The 18,059-nt window shown below is 37.0% G+C and overlaps 1 protein-coding gene across 2 annotated transcripts in view; it reads left to right on the top strand.

The window, feature by feature from the left end:
• LOC148955857 (ferric-chelate reductase fr1C-like) overlaps positions 1 to 13,827 on the top strand; it is a 29,974-nt gene extending 16,147 nt beyond the window's left edge. For both annotated transcript variants that reach the window (XM_089108385.1, XM_089108387.1), the window contains exons 3-4: positions 10,718 to 10,840; positions 13,492 to 13,827. In XM_089108385.1, coding sequence (XP_088964511.1) covers positions 10,718 to 10,840; positions 13,492 to 13,755 — 387 coding nt within the window. In that variant the 3' untranslated portion in view covers positions 13,756 to 13,827. The remainder of the gene's footprint in view (positions 1 to 10,717; positions 10,841 to 13,491) is intronic.
• The last annotated feature ends 4,232 nt before the right edge of the window (positions 13,828 to 18,059 follow it).

The following is an 18,059-nucleotide window of genomic DNA, read 5'->3' as shown; positions in this document are numbered from 1 at the left end:
AGTTTGATGAAACAATATATTTGAAATCAGCATAAAAATCAGATTTTTTTTCATTAAGTTTAAGTAATCATTCCTAGTGTAAGTGAATATTTTTGCTGTAAAAATGCCCCCCCCCCCCCACGAAAAATGCCATATGTTCGATAATGAATGCTAGAGGGTGCCGAGTGTCAACCATTCAGTGTCACAGGCTCGGAATTAGCATGGAAACTCGCAATCTAGCAATTTTTAGTTTACAAAATTAATTGTTGAGATAAAAAGGTTGAAAAATCCATATGTGTGATAATTTGCTCCCCAGAGGGTCTTGTTTGTGTGTGGGAGGGGGTGGATATTATTCCACGCCGGCCTCCATTCCTAGGATTCGTCAGAAGAAACGCTAATGGCGGTTTTTCATTAAGTTTAAACGACCAATTCTAGTGAAATTGACAATTTTGCTGGAAAATGCCCCCAACAACTCCAAATGTGCGACAATGCCTGCTAGAGAGTGCCGTGTGTCAACCATTCAGTGTCACAGGCTCGGAATTAGCATGGAACATCGCTTTCTACCAATGAATGGCAAGTTTTGGCTGCCAATTAAAAACAATGGTCAATTTTATCTTACAAAATTTATTTTTGAGAGAAAAAGTTGAAAAATACATACGTGTGATAATTTCCCCCCAGAGAGTGTTGTCGGGGGTGGTAGATTGTGTGACGTCGGCCTCAATTATTTGAATCATAGGCAGCGCAATAGCGCTGCCTAAGTAAAGAACGATGTTGACGCGATCTATTATTTTTTTTTCTTTAGACCAGGGCACTTCGTATCGAAAGAGTTGTCTTAGAAGCTTCGAAAAGGGCTCATTCGATTGGAAATTGGAGTGGCTTGCGCCCTTTTTAATAGTCGAAAGTGATTGGAAGGCAGCTAACACCCCTTTTATGCCTGCCATTTCCCCAAACACTTCCAATCAAAATTTAGAGATAACCATTTTGCTCAGCGTAGTTGATTTCCAGATAGAAATTATGGTTTTTTGGAGGACGCTCCCGTCCTCCGTCATGATTTCTCAAAGCCAGAATATAATTTGTACTTTACTGAAAAGATTCTTTCAAATATTTTCACTTTATAACTTTAAGAAATCAAAAATTAATTAAGATTTTAAGGAATAAATATCAGCATATGTATATGAAACTGACAGTGCACATTTTTTTCAGTAAATTCATTTGAATTTTTTCAGTAAAGTACAAATTATATTCTGGCTCTTAGAAATAGTAGGTTTTAGAACCCTACTCAGATTAATTTCTGCTCGTTTTGAGTTTGGCTTATTTTAATTTCTTTTTTTTTTTTTTTTTTTTTTTTATTAATACTGATTTGTGGTAGTTGTATGCTTGGTAGATTATTTTATTCTATATTTGTTTATTTTGGGTTTAATGGAGCTCTTTATTTTTTATTGAAAAACTTATTTTGTGCAAAAAGTTTTTTTGATCAAATCACCAAAAGAAATGCTAGTGGCGGCTTTTTCATTATGTTTAAACGATTAATTCTAGCGTAAGTGAATATTTTTGCTTAGAAAATGCCCCCCCCCCTCGAAAAATGTCATATGTGCCATAATGAATGCTAGAGGGTGCCGTTTGTCAACCATTCAGTGTCATGGGCTCAGAATTAGCATGGAATATCGCAATCTACCAACGAAATGGCAAGTTGATAATTTCGGAGACCACACTGCCTTTCCATGACGATAAAATAAAAGTTCAAAATAGGAATAAAATCCTTTTTGATAGACAGTGTACAGAAATTCACAAAAATACTAGATATTTCGGTTACATATACAGTGGCCGTCATCAGTAGTAAAACTAAGCAAAAACAATTTAAAACAAAAGTTTATATACGAAATCAAATAAAACAACATATTGTTTGATTCTCTAATTCTTTTCAAAGTAAAGGCGGAAGCTAGCCTCTTTGACCTTCCTGGATTCGATTCATTAGCGTTCAATGCTATAACATTTGGACAGAGGTCAACTACATTGGGTGAATTGAACTTTACTCTTTCAGATTTTAATAAATTATTATAGATAGAGTTCAGCCCAATTTCACCTGTATCCCGATTCAAAGCAATATTCTTGAATAAGATTTTCTTTATTTCAAGAGTTTCACGAAAATTTTGCTTTAAACCCCGATCCCTAGAAATCAGAGAGACATTCTCGAACAAAATAAAATGGTCTGGAAAATTTCAAATATGTTCTGAAAGGGCTGAAAAAAAAGGGCTGAATGTTCTGAAAGGGCTGTAAAATCTTCTGACTTAGAATCTTGCTTTAAAGCCGAAGAAATAGAATATTTATGTTGTAATAATCTCATTTCCAAACTCTGGTTAGTACGTCCCATATATGAGCTTCCGCAAGTACGTGGGATCTTATAGACCCCACTTTGTTGCCCCAATGAAGTTAGATCCTTCCCAGAATTTAGAAAACTACCCAAAGCATTATTACTCTTGAAAGCTACCCTTAGACCATTACTCTGTAAAATTCTTTTAAGTCTTTCACTTAGCCCGGGTACATATGGCAAGGAACAAAAAACATCCTTCTGCCGAGTTGTCTCCAAGACTTCCTTAGAAATCTCTAGAAACCGTTTTCTTCTTTTTGAGAAAGTCTGGTTAATTAGCCACTGTGGATACATGTTGCTTATTAGTATTTTCCTTAGAAAAGACAACTTCTCCTCAAAAAATTTTGGAGAGCAAATACTAAATATCTGGTCAGTTAAAGAAATGATCAAACAAATTTTTAATTTGTGAGCATGACCGGTACTAAGAGACAAAAATCTTTTGTTCTTTGTCGGTTTTCAGTGAGTTTTTTAATCCTGACTATTTTCATTTTTCTATAGAAGAACATCAAAAAGATGACGTTCTCCATGCTCTTCCAATTCGACAGTCAACTTTTAATCCCCCACCCAAACAATTAAGATGTTTCAAAAATCCTTTTAATTCCTCCTCCCCATAATCCCATACTGAAATTATGTCATCCATATACCGGCCCCAAAAAATATCTTTTAAAAAATATGAATCCAACGCAATTTTTTCAATATTCTCCACAAAAATATTAGCTAATAAAGGGGATAAAGGGGCCCCCACAGGTAAACATTTATTTGTTCAGAATATTCCCCTCTGAATTGAAAAAAAACAAACAAGAGAACTCATTGCACAACCATACTAAACACATAATAACAGAAACTTCAAAGTTTGTTTTTGCCACTAGTCAAATCAAAATTTCTTAACAGCTTTCTTTCTAGGAGAGTTTCGGCTGATATTATAACACTATTTGTGTACATTGATACAAAGTCGAAACTTAAAAGCAAAGAACTTGAAGAAAATTTCTACTTTTTCAGTTTTTCAACCAAATTCGAAGAATTCTTAATGTATGAAATTTGTGTAGACAAAAGTGGTTTACAGATTGACACTAACCACTTGCTCAAAACACTTGTTGGTGACCTTGTACTGACCTTGTACTTGACACAATTGGTCGTAATGGTAGGTTAGGCTTATGAATTTCGGGAAGTCCATATAATTTAGGGCACAAGGAACTGCGTGGCAGACTTTTGTAATAAAGTTGAGGTGTTATTTTTCCGTCATCCTTTAAACACTTTAATTCGTTCTTAAACTTATTTGTAAAAGAGTTTGTCGGATTATACGATAGCTTTTTGTATGTTTTTTCATCATTTAGTAGACTTCTTAATTTTGATTCGTAGTCCTCAGTATTCAAGACAACTAAAGTGTTACTCTTATCTGCTTTTGTAATGGTAATTACAAACTGACCGGTCAGTTAATTTTCTTTAACTGACCGGATATTTAGTATTTGCTCTCCAAAATTTTTTGAGGAGGAGTTGTCTTTTCTAAGGAAAATACTAATAAGCAACATGTATCCAGAGTGACTAATTAACCAGACTTTCTCAAAAAGAAGAAAATGGTTTCTAGGGACTTCTAAGGAAGTCTTGGAGACAACACGGGAGAAGGATGTTTTTTTGTTCCTTACCATATGTACCCGGGCTAAGTGAAAAACTTAAAAGAATTTTACAGAGTAATGGTCTAAGGGTAGCTTTAGATCCCATGTACTTGCGGAAGCTCATATATGGGACGTACTAACCAGAGTTTGGAAATGAGATTATTACAACATAAAGATTCTATTTCTTCAGCTTCAAAGCAAGATTCTTGATTTCTTGAATCTTGATTTTATCCCTATTTTGAACTTTTATTTTATTTTAATGGCAAGTTTCTGCTGTCCAATTAAAAACAATGGTCATTTTTTAAGTTACAAAATTCATTTTTGAGAGAAAAAGGTTGAAAAACCTCTAGGTGATGCGGGGTTTGCCACGTGGATGGCAGGGGGCAGGCGCATAAAGCCATGGTGGTGTGAGGCGTTTTGTGGAGTATCATGAAAGGCTTGGCTTGCGAAATGTCATGGTCGGTGAATATGCATATTCTTAGCTAAAAGAAAACGTGGTGTTTTTGTCAATAGCTTTCAGAAATAGCTCAATATGGCCTATATTTAGCTCTAATATCAACCTTGCCCCTCTGGAAATTATTGCTAGGATGTATTTTTCTTTAATACATGGTTCTTTTAGCTTTTACTTTATTCTTTATAAGCTTTTTCACGTTTTGATTTTTGATTGTCGTGTTTTCAACTGCTCTTTCTTTGTATAATAATGTTATAAATTTGTTTTAATTAATAGAAATTTTGTTTACAAAGGTATGAGTTTTTTAGATTTATTGTTTAGGACGAATCTTCAATACCTAAGCATTTACACAATTTAAGCATCTTGTGGTCCCGTTTCACCTTTATTACTAAATGACCAGGTGATATTTCATTTCTAAAAATGGATATTCTCCTTTTGTGCGTTAATTATCGCAGGTGTACGAAACACGTCATTCTAGTAAGTGAAACTTGGGAACTCTCCTTGCGCGCAATAGGCTATTTCTAGAATATATTAGCCAGAACAAAATATTGGAAATAGCCTGTCGGACCTGGTGTCTTGGGCGTTGTTCTATTAAATATAAATTGATCTTTCGAGTCCTAACGAGGGACAAAGAACTAAAGAAAAAACGTCTTGAAACAAAGAAAAAGAAACGCTTTGAAAGAAAAAAAGAAACGCTTTGAACATCTTGACAAAATATAAAACCTCAAAAAGCACTATTTGACAGTGATGTGTGAACTGCCATTACGTAAGATGTGCGCTGTCATTATGCATTACCCACGTTTGCGCTGTCATTATGCAACGTTTAAGCCATCATTACAAAAGGTCGAAGAAAAAAAAATCTCAAAAAAGTATTATGTGACAGTGATTTGTGTGCTGTCATTACGTAAGATGTGCGCTGTCAGTGCATAAGGTGGGCATGCATAAATCCATGTATGATTACATTACCCTAAATAAATCTATTAAGTTACGCATGATTGTGTTATCCATATTGCACCTAATCACGGACACAGGGGCTCTCATGGGATTTTTGCCAGCTGTGTCATGGAAACAGGGGCTCTCATGGGAATCCTGGGATGGCTATCATTGATCCTGGAACCCCCTCCCTACTATCAAGTTGACCTGAAAAATAAAACTAACTGTCATTCCAAAACAAAATTATGCTCTTTGACAACCTGGATCCACTTACCCTCTTTTGTTTTGTTTAAATTGTGAAAACAGAAGCAGACATAGTAGTAATAAAAAGTAGTAATAGTAATAGCCCCGAAAGTTTCAGCTTAATACTCCCAGCCATTCTCGATATATTGCTAAGGTTTCTTATTAGAAACCATATATTTTTTTTTCTATAAGAATCTATTGTTTTGCTTGCTATTTTGTGTGTTGAGAACTTTCTGAATAATTTTTAATCCTGGCACAAATTGTATTTTTTAAATTAATTCCATACCTTATCAAGTTGACCTGAAAAATAAGACTTACTGCCATTCCCAAAAAAATATATGCTCTTTGATAACCTGGATACGCTTACACTCTTTTGATTTGTTTAAAAATTAAGAACAAAAATAGTAATAGTAATAGCCCCGACATTTTCAGCTTAATACCCCCAGTCGTTATCCGTACATTGCTGAGGTTTCTTATTGACAACCATACGCACAGTGCCCTTTTGATTTAGTTTTAAAACAACACTTATTTTTAAAGGATAATGGGCCAATTGCATAATTGTGGGGGGTAGACATACCCAATATCCCTAGAGACATAGCTGCTGGACCATTCTACTATGCTGAATAAAATGGCTGTCTCACAATTTTTTATGCTTAATAACGTAACTTGAACTTTTAATTTTAAATCAAATTAGCTCCTTTAAAAGTTTTAATGATATTTCTCTGAAAGGCTCTTTGTCCTTTTGAAAACAAATAGATATATCAAAATTTCTATCAGATGCATCTGGGGAAAATAGGACGTAAGGGGAAGGGGCTAGTTACTCTCCATTCACTTTGAATCTTAAAAAGGTCACTAGAAATTCTTATTTCGAAATCAATTATCCCCCTCCGAAGTTTATACGACCACCTTTTCCATAAAAACATTATATGCCCTGGGAATTAACTTATAACCCTTACCCCGAGGACTGAAGGGTGATTGGATGTGTCTGGGGAAATGATGGACGTGGGGGGTGGTTGCCCTCCACTTAACTTTAGACTATTAAAAATGGCATTAGAACATTTAACTTCCAATCGAATGAGCTCCTTTCAAAGCTTCTCGACAACTCCTTCTAAAGGAAGTGCCCTGGTCTAAAACAAATGAAAAAAAAATAATAATACGTTGTGCCCACATCAATCTTTATTTAGGCAGCTCTATTGCGCTGCTTATGACATTATGCTATAACATCAAGATTTAATTATTCTTTCTAATAGTTGTTGCATTTCCCTATCATCATTTTTTTACTCTCTTCTTTAACTTAATTTCTTCTATTAACTTAAGAAAAATTCTTTAACTTATGCTCTCCATATCGTGGGGCTGTTAAACGGAAATCATCAGTAGAATCGTGCACATCAGTCAAAAAGCACCAAAATTGGTGAAGATATAAATTAAAGCACGAAAAATTCAATGGTGACAAGAAGCACATCGAGCGGTGGCTCAAAAGCTGCCCTTACGAGCATCCGAAACGCTAAAAAAGCGCAAGTTTACCAGCTTCTCTACAGACGCATCAAAACTCCTGACAATACGTTTTAAGATATGGAGATTTCAATGGCAGCTAAATAAAAAGCAACAGATTGCTCTGAAGTGCGCAATAGAGCGCTAAAAAAGGTATAAGGCGCAAAATGGAAGCGTTTATTCAATAGAATTACACTATTACAAAAAAACAGATCCAGTTTGTCTGTCCAAGCGCGTATTTGTGCGATGAAAAGCACGCAAAAAGCGTAAAACTGATGGAACCTTTTGAAAAACCCTGGAAAAAGTTGAAATTTAGTATGAAATATGGGGAATCCAATGGTGATCGGTAAGAAGTCGAGCAATTGGTTTTTAGCGTCTTATACAGCACCCAAAGTGCTAAAAAAGTGTAAGTTTACCAGCCTCGCTACAACAGCATAAAAACTTCTGTTTTCCGAACGAACTGAAATTCCGAAATGTGAAGGAACAGCAGACTGCAAAAGATCACGAAATGGGCTCGGTATTTCAGAAGATGTTCCAGACAAACACTAAAAACCTTGTGAATACCCTAATAGAATAGGATAATCCTTTCGAAAGTATGGCAGTCTCGTTTCCATCGACTCCGGGAGAGTACCCTATTGTAGTGCCATCAATAGTTACCGCAGTCTGGAAATTGTTGGCTAATACCAGTATGCTGCTTTTGTGGAAGAGTGTTTTGTAAAACGTACAAAGGCTGTTGATTCATCGATACGCCAAAACAAGATTCCAGCATTTTCAACTCCCCATCCATCATCGATACCGAAGCCAAAATCGATCCTTCAGATGGCCAAGTCAGGTTCGGCCCCATTTGCAAAACTCTATATTGGCTGCAACACCAGAGGCACTGACTTGGAAGAGTTTTTCAAACACGAGAACCTGCCTTTCCCTCCTTCAATCTATGATCAGGATAATCTGAGATTTGGCACGAAGTCTGATATTGTAACTCTGCTCACAGCTTATTCTTCTGAAGTTCTGACCAAGAAACCTCACCCCAATTCCAAGGTTTTTGATGGTGCTGTCCAGTCCTCCTTGTAAAGACAAAAAGTAAGACGTTTGGCGAATATGTTACAGAAGAAATCTGTCAACACCTTCGTTAGCAGTTCACAGATAAAACACAGCGAGTTGACGTCGTCTTTGACGTTTATAAGTCCGACAGTTTGAAAACTTCTATAAGAAAAACGTGGCAAGGCTGTGTATCTGACAAAAATTGAAGAAAGAACGTCAATTCCAAAAAACTGGACTAGTTTCCTTCAGTGTTCAGACAACAAGCAGAGCCTATTTGAGTTCATGCCAGAAAAAGAATTGCGACACTGGTACCAATCATTTGGTTGTCGTGACTTCTAGTGACAGTGCAAGAAGTACAATTTCCATTTGGCTGAAATTCATCCTAGCAACCACGAGGAGGGATATAGCAGGATATTCCTATACGTCCTTCATCAAGCACGCTGCAACATGAAATTCATCACTGTGAGAACGGTTGATTCATATGTAGTTGTTCTGCTCATCACAAAGTAATTTCTTATTCGGGTTGATCAACTGCACTTAACATACGGCCGAGGGAAGAGTTTCCACTACATTCCTGTTCATGACATATCAACTGCACTTGGTGCAGAAAAGGTGCAGTCACGGCGTTTTTCCATGCTCTAAGTGGCTGCGATACTGTGTCCGTATTCCTGCGGCATGGCAAAGGAAGGGTTTTAGAAAGCATGGGAAGCGCACATTGCCATAATACCGATCTTCACCCGCCTGTCTTTTTCTCTTCAAGAGCTCACTGTAAGTAACTTTCCACCGATTGTAAAGTTCATTGTCCTTATATATCACAGATCCAGTGGCAAAGAGTCGGTAAACAGGTTGAGGAAGTATCTGTTCACAAAAAAAGGATCATCCATGAATAGACTTCTACCAACTCAGGATGCGCTAAGCCAGCACATTCGGCACGCTTACCTTCAAGCCCAGATATCGTCCAGTTCTTATCTTAGCACCATTCCTGAAAAGAACCCCAACGATTATCATGGGAAGACTAGCAATGGGCTTTGGGATCCCCGATAGTCAACCCTGCCCCAAGCTTCTTTCGCCTGTCGAGAGATGATACGATATAGTTACAAAAAGCAATGCTCTGGGCGCTGCAACAGCAAGAGCAGCTCACTTGAGTGCACCGAGTTATGTTCTTCCCACGGGTCCAGCCAAGTATGATGAATTTTTATATAGTATGTATTTTGATGTCCCTTTTAAGGCTCAAGCCAAACTTAGAATCTCGGTTGCTCAACATGTAATCTGATATCTCAGCGAAGTACTATTTTCTGTGATAATTATTGCCTTATTTTGTATTCCATTCTCAACTGACAATGACAATCAAGAAAGGTTAGCTAAACTAGCAAACAGAAATGGCTTTTTTGGTTGCGCATCTCAGAAAAAGTGCCATGTCTCTATGTGTGTTCGAAATCCTTCATTCTTTTCGTGTCATTAAGCGTCGTAGGCTCTGCAGGACACTCTAAATCGTGCTTCGTATCGCATGTTCGATGTCATTTCGAATTATCGCTTGTTTTAAGAGACTATTTTTATATTTTCGGGCTTGAAGCGGGCATTAAGACATACCAGGACCAGATTCTGGCTTACAGATTCACTTTCTTCTGAGCACCACTTGACTAGCGGTATTTCAAACCGTGTTTCTACCAAATCTGAACTTTCTATAACAACCAGATGAGTGTTGCGCTTCTAGCGCACTTTTCAGTGATTGCAAAGGTGCTATAAAGCGATCATTCGACTTTCTACCTGTGATTCCTGGGTTCCCCATACTTTGTACTACACTACTACTTTTCCCGGACTTTCTTGAAACGTTTCTTGAAAGATGTAAGATCTTACATCTTTTTGCAAAGATTATCGTTTTTTAGCTCATCTTTGCTCTAAGATCTTACAGCTCACTGCTGTTAGCAAAAAGTGTGAAGACCGCCACAGTTTTGCCATATAGAACAATGACGAGAGAACTTTGATGATCTACTCATCATTGTTCTCAGACCGCTGATCAGAGCAGAATGATGAAAGACGTTTGCACAAAAACGACCAAAGATGTAAGATCTTTGTTCAAAGATTTCACTGTTAAGCGTTTTCTGACAAAAGATGTAAGATCTTAGCACATTGATGAGGGAAAAAACAGACCTTCTAAACTATAATTTTGCCTGTTTTGGTATTACATGGTAAAGGCACTCCTACTTTGTACCTTACGCGCCTTTTTTTGCACTCTATTGTGCGCTTCAGAGCCATCCTTTACTTTTTATATAGCTGCCATTGGAATCGCCATATCTTAAAATTTATATCCAGAGGTTTTGATGCTTCTGTGAGAGGCTGGTAAACTTGCGCATTTTTAGCACTTCGGGTGCTCGTAAAGGTGCTTTAGAGCGCCCGCTCGTTGTGCTTCCCGTCACCGTTAAATTTCCCCTACTTTAACCTATATTTCCACCAATTTCCGTGTTTTATCCCAGAAGTGCACGATTCTTATGATTAACAGCCCCATTAACAAGATCCATTGCATTGTCCAATCCTTGTCCACCTCCCTGGTTGCTATTTTTCGTAAAAAAAAATTCACCCTTATATATTTTATTTTAGGCTGCCACTACAGGATATGTTGGATTCGGAATTGTATGGGACTTCAGCGTTTGGAATGGGACTGATGTATTTAAAACAGACATGGCTGTTTTTGGGGTTCTTGATGGTGTAGGATACCTTGATGTAAGTAAATACATTCTAAGACTGACTGACAAAATCCTCACTGACTGATTTTGTCACTGGCTGAGAAAATCCACGTTTTTTCACCTTCTTTTATTTTATTTTTCATTTTGTTATTTTCTTTCCACTCTGAGTTTCATTTGTCTTGATGTAAGTGAGATCATTCTTATATTTCAGCTACCCTATAGTTATCTTTGTTAATAAATACAAGTTATTCTCAGGCTTATGGGTAAAATTTCTTGACAGTCCTCTATATGAACATTATAAAGTAATTACAAGGAAATATAAGACAATTTTTTCCACAAGACAATTGATCCACCCCTCTTTCACGATTTAGATATTTGTAATTAAGGTAAAAATATCAGGTGTTATATAACAAATGTGATTGATTGACAATGCTGTTCCATACTAAAAGCAGTTTCTTTCAACACCTACAAAGGTTTGATGTTGATTTATTCAGCAACATTATATTATACGTGGTTTATTCAAAAATTTAAAAACCAGCCCGAAAATTGTGCTAATAAGATTTGACAAGTCAAAGAAATTGAATTAAAATAGTTGTTTGAGCTTAAAGCTTTTTTAACCTTAGAAAACATTGAACCTCAAAATTATGCCCAAATTCCGGCTGTCTTTGAAAGTGCATCATTAAAATATCAAATCAGTATTTTCTTTGTTTGGTATGGCAAAAGCCATGACGAAGATGTGTTTGCCATAAAGATTGAAGTTATTCCAGTGTCGTCTGGGGATTAGGAGTCTCCCTTCTGCTATGAGCTCCTTCCTCTGTCTCTGTCTCCGAAAAGGAATTCCTGCTTGCATAACCTCATAGTGACGTAAGGGCACACCTTTCACGAATTTTTCTAACCAGAACGGTGACTGCAAACGGTATTGCAGATTTGAAGGGTGAACTTGAGGAGCCATGCCCCTCGAGGAAAATATAGACTAGTTAAAGAAACATCATTTTCTCTTGATTCTGATCACTTGATAATTCTTCTGGGTTTCGATTGTTTTAGTGTGTGTATTTGGAGTGAAAACGCTCGTCTTGACTAAGCTGTCTATTATGGTCTACCTCGCCATAATGGCATTATGTTTGTAGGCATAAATATATACTGAGTCAGAAATAGCAGATTTAAAATTCTTTGCTTAGGATTTTGACTCTTATTGATACAAGAGTATTGTCGGTGTAAAAAAGGAAAATTGTGACCAGGATGGACCCTGGATTACACAGAGGCTTCATTAATACCGTAGGTCCCAGGGACTTCTTGCTGTCCGGTTTTAAGCCGGCTTAAACGCTTCGTGTAAACTTGACGATGTTTTTTTTCCAAGTTCAGCCATGGGTTTAGACCTAATAATTTTTCTGTGGCCATTATATTTTTTATATTTAAGTAATATGAAAACAATAACTTAGAAGGTCACTACACTAAATAACAACTATCACTGAAATCTTTTGGATCAGGTGCTTAGTTCAGCATGTGCCAAATTCAGCACGACGAGACTTGTGAATAATTCCAGAACCCTTACCCAAGGGGTTGGAAAAATGGGATTCTGAGACGCAAAATTTATTTACTTATACAGGAAAGGGTGCATAGGAAGGAAGTAATGTTCACAACAAATAATGAATGCTGTTAAGTTTTGTTTAGATTGGGAAGATATTTTTAATAGACTGGTCACGTAGAACGTGCAAGTTTCATTCATGATGTTATATCCTCCAGACGGAAATAGCAGCGAGTCACACAAATTTTCTTTACTGCTGTCAATTCTGCAGTCCATAATGTGTTAATTCTGCAGTCCACATTCACATCCCCTGAAAAGGCTTGATTCAATCCATAAACGTGCTCTGAAAATTTTTAAAACGTCCCCAAAATTTTTCTCGGATTACTTCTGTCAGCATTCCACAATCTGTTCGAGCTGGTATCAGAACAACATCCTAGCAATACAAGATCTGGATCAAACGTTTTAGTGAGATGAACACCTAGTCTACAGACGGATTTGACCCCGGATCTAACATAAGTGAGAGTAAGGAACACACTTCCGCAAGAGCTGAGATGTGAAAGCTTCCTTCAGTCTTTTAAAAATGATTAAAACAAAATATCTGATTGACTTTACTTAAACAGAGGCAATTAAAAATTAAAAGATTTTTCATTATTTATTCAATTATTATTATTATTATTTTCTCCGTCTTTGTTATTATTATCACTATTACTATTATTATTATTATTATAATAATTAAGGTTAAGGTGGCTATGCTTTCGGGGAGGAATGGGGAATTTTCTACATGTCGAATTGTTTTGATGAGGGACGTGGTTGAATTGTAGAGTGAAGCGAGCGTCAGGACACATGATTAGGAGGAATTGTTAAGTTTAAGGGTCTCAACATGAGTTTTAGCATAGAGAAGTATATAATTAATAGTTATTTGTATTTACAATAATCTAATCTGATTTGAAGTTTTTGTGCTAAAATTAACAAGCTACTGTTCACATTTCAAATCCTTAGAGGTTTGAACAGACTGCTGCAGAAAATTTGCTATGACGGCAAACAAATTTAAATACCTACAACATTTCTAAATTTCTAAGAAATAAGACAAGGAAATATGTTTCTGTCTTAGAGCTGAGTATTATTCGAACACCAGACACATTTATTATCATTTTTCATGTTAGGACTACTACGCAGTGAAGTTTGGTGCCCCTTTCCTCGACACAGAACTTGGAGGTACTTCTGATTGGGTTCTTGTAGATGCTAGCGAAGACGAAACTCACACAATCACAACTTTCTCAAGGAGATTGGTAACTGATGATGCAGCTTTTGACCTGCCAATCTTACCAGGCCCAACAGCTATCATTTGGTCTTTTGGAACATCTGATTCTCTTGAATACCATGGAGAATCAGCTGGTACAGTTTTTGTTGTTTTCATTGAAGCATAATGTTGAATTAAGTATATTTACTTAGCATGTTTTGTGATAGTTGATAAATAAAGAGTCTGATGCAACCTATAATTCTTAACAAGCGACACAACTATGAATGGTATTAGTGATAAACCCTAAGCTCCTCTGTTCAATCACTATTTTCAGTTCAACCTTGTCTTTGTACTCTGGGATACTTTTGTCATCTTCTATGTTACCACCAAATGCAAAAGAAATTTTTCTTTAGGAGTCTAGACCTTCATAGAAAGACTAGGATGGGCAATTGAATGGGCAGTTTTTCAAGAGGACAAGGAGATAAACAGTCTGCTGCACATGAATATGCTAGGCATATCTTTATTGCCTTAGGCAAACATGAAGAATCAAACATTGGTCCATAGTAAGCTTTTTTTGCTCAGTTCTCATTTTTTGGTTCAGCGTTCTTATCATACGGAAGGATAGTCCGGTTGCCCATGGCGTGCCAACAAAATATACCAGCAGTTATATCTTTGAAGCAAAAAGAACATGAAAATGCAAATATTCCCCCCTTTTAGATCAATATTAGACCTATTCATACCTGAGAATCGGGATTTTCTTGTTTTTCTGTCGCTTGTTTGAAAATTATAAGGTTCTTAGGGCTAGCACATTTCGTCAGTCATGCTGTACGAAAAATGAGTATCTATCCCTTTTTCCATGGCTAAAATGAGAGAAAGATTGAGATGGATAGGACACGTTCTGCAGATGAAAAATGACGGATTACCAAACATCTTCCCTTTTGACCAACCACCTAGGACCGAACAAACAGCAGGTTGTCCCCAAATTGGGTTGAGGGAGGTCATAAGGAAGGATTTAAGGGAAGCTAGAACTTCTTAAGAGGGTGTAAAGAGGAATGCTTTAAAAAGTTTGGGATGGACGAAGGGCGTGCATAGCTGTGTTTAGCTCATGCAGCTTGGTTCCGTGATAATGCTACGCCCTTTTGACAGCCTGCATGCACATGGTTAGTTTTGGTACAATTCAAACCGCACTCAACATCCCCTAAAACCAATCCTACCTAGTAATAGTCAAAAACACCATCCCTAGTAATAGTCGTAGTAGCAGGCAAGGCTGTTACGATTGGGGAGGACGCCCCCTCCCCCAATGTTTTTGGTCACTCGGTAAAAAAAATAGGTAAAATTGATTTTTCCGACACCGCTAAAATTCTTTATTCAGTTCAACAAAGACCGCGAAAATACTGACATGTCATCTACAGAAATTTCGAACTCGATCGGTAAAAGCAGCAGTTTTACCGGCTTCTGCCGTGATTTAACATATGGTGCCAAAACTTTCTATTTGCTTAAATAATCAGCATTAAAATAGTGACATGATATTTACCGAAATCTAAATCTCGGTTGGTAAATGCAGCGGTTTTACTGACTCGTGCGTTGATTTTAAGTATTGTATTCGAAACGGACATTATGCTAATTATATTGACAAAAAAACAGTCGGTAAAAATGATCAGCCAGTCGGTAAAATCTCGTGCTCCCTCCCCCCCCCTAAAAAAAATATGGCTAGTAACGACACTGGTAGCAGGTATTGTAGTAGCAGTGGTAGTAGCAGTAATGATACTAATAGTAGTAGTAGTGTTCACATAGCGTCTTTCGTTTAGTTAGTTATACTCTTAAAATGTGCTGATAGTTTCAACTAAATAATCTAGGCCGTATCTGAGATATTGCTGATACACTCCTTTGATAGCCAGTAAGCAAATACTGTGATATGATTTAAATCAACATCCCCCTTCTCAATCCCTAAAAGTTCCGTCTTAGTATCCTTCACATAAATATTTAATACCATTCACCCTAGCTGCATATTTTGCCTTTTGATTTGCTGAAATCCCCTTCATCACACAATGAAAGTTTCAACTTATTATTCTAAGCCATTCCTAAAATATTGCTGATAAATTCTTTCGACAACCTGTATGCACATCTTGTGTTTCGATTTAGTTCAACTTCATCCTCAGTATTCCCTGAAAATTTCAGCTTAATACCCACAGCTTTAGTAGTAGTCGCAGTAGAAGCAGAAGTAATATTAGTAGTAGTAAAAGTAGCAATAGCAGCAGCGTGTACATATTGCCTTTTAGTCAATTAATCACCCCCCTCCTCATTCCCTGAAAGTTCAAACTTAAAACCCTCAGCCGTTCCTGAGGTAAACCTTTTTAACACCTTTTATGGATATAGTGTATTTTGATCTAGTTCAGGACTCTTCCCAACATTCCCTAAAAGCTTTACCTTAGCATCATTAGCCTCAATTGGTCATCAAGCGTCAAACATACCCCTTTTCATAGGCAGCGCAATAGTGCTGCCTAAGTAAGGAACGATGTTGGCACAATGTATTATTTATTTGTTTTTTTCTTTCTTTGTTTTAGGCAAGGACACTTCATATCGAAGGAGTTGTGGTAGAAACTTCGAAAATGACTTATTCAATTGGAAATTGGAAGGGATTGTGCATAGCCAAAAGTGATTGGAAGGCAACTAACAAAAACTTCCACGCCCACTATTTCCCCAAAGACAACCAATCAAAATTTTGAAATAGCCATTTTATTCAGCGTAGTTGAAAGACCTGTAAAATATGTATTAGAGGATGCTAACCTCCTCCTCCAAAGCCCTCAGAGCAAGGGTTGTGAGTTATGCCCTGGGGGCATATAAGGGTCTTATAGAAAGAATTGTCGTAGAAACTTCAAAAACTGCTCATTCGATTGGAAATTTAAAGGGCTAGTGCCCTTTTTAATAGTCAAAAGTGATTGGAGGACATCTAATCCCCCTCTCACACCCACCATTTCCCAAAACACATTCAATCAAAATTTTGAGATAGCCATTTTGTTCAACGTAGTAAACAGTTCTGTAAAATTAGGTCTTTGAGGATGACAACCCCCCCCCCCACCCACAGCCCTAAGGGCAAGGGTTGTAACTTATGCCCTGGGGGCATATAGGGTTTTTATAGAAAGTATTGCCGTAGAAACTTCAAAAAAGCTCATATGATTGGAAATTGAAAGGGATATTGCCCTTTTTAATAGTCGAAATTGATTGGAGGGCAACTAACCCTCCTCTCACGCCCGCCATTTCCCCAAATACATCCAATCAAAAGTTTGAGATAGACATTTTGTTCAATGTAGTTGGAAGTTCTAGAAATTAGGTCTTTTAGGATGATAAACCCCCCAACACCCCTCAAGTCACGGGTTGTAATTCACTGTAATTCACCGTCTAAGTCACATTTTCCAAATTTTACAGGAGAGAGATTTTTCTGGTTGAAAGCGTCTCCTGAATCCGATTATGAACGAACACTGCTGGGGAAAAATGATATATGCAGAAAAAAAACATCAAGGAATTGAAATTTGCCATTAGATTTTGCTAAAATGGAGTATATTTAGAGATAATGGACTTAATCAGTCTTTGCAAATTGAATTTTCTCAAAATCTTTCAAAAAACAAATTGCAAATTCAAGCCAAGTCAACTTCGTTTATGTAAGAAATGGTAAAAAAAAATTTCGTAAAACATGAGAATAATAGATCATTCTTCTTCATTTTCATTTTCCAGGTACTCCACCGCTGTATTGTTATAAAGCAAATTTTTGTAGAAGGCATGATAGTCCTCAGGCACAAACGGAAGAAGTGACATCAAGTTGTCGTATTTCGCTTTGGAAATCGTCTTCCCATTGGGATACTTTGTCTTCATGCCTGCAAATGTGGGATCGTCTCTTTCTAAAATTCATTATTCTGAACGGTGCATCTTCATCTAGACAAGTTTTGAACTTGATGATACCAAATTCTTTTTTGTACCTCAACCAACGGACAGCTAACCAAGAGAATGGCTGATTTTCGGTGTCCTTTTGAAACATCTTTTCCTGAAAAATTCGTTAAAGTCAAACATTTCTTACTTCAGCATCTCAGTGGCGGTCCTGGGAGTTTTTTTCCTTGCAAGACGCATTAAGTTCGTCCAGTTAGCTGGAACTCGGATTTCAAAGTCTCTATACTTTTTGGCCTTCTCAATCCGGCATTATCGCTGTCGCACTTGAGATGAGTATGTCCGGGTTCGAGAAACTTTTGATCTATCAATTCAAAATCCTCCGATGCAATTTTAGAAACAGAATACGAAAACATTCCGGTCACAAACATATTTCGATTCTGAGAACCACATGTGTCTGAGTACAAGACTAACTGTGCTATTCTTGACGGCAGTGCATTCAGATGCTTAAACAGACAAGAGGCTACCTCAGAGGCTCTCTTGTCACCCATTCCTTCGTGCCAAAGGTAATTGTATGACTTTCCCTCTTTCAAATTGCTTATTATGTGAATG

Source organism: Artemia sp. Qi Xiang Cuo, chromosome 2 (genome assembly GCF_049724085.1).
Source record: "Artemia sp. Qi Xiang Cuo chromosome 2, ASM4972408v1, whole genome shotgun sequence".
Taxonomy (NCBI): domain Eukaryota; kingdom Metazoa; phylum Arthropoda; class Branchiopoda; order Anostraca; family Artemiidae; genus Artemia; species Artemia sp. Qi Xiang Cuo.
The sequence above is the reverse complement of the archived record's forward strand: the minus strand, read 5'-3'. Positions and strand labels throughout refer to the sequence as shown.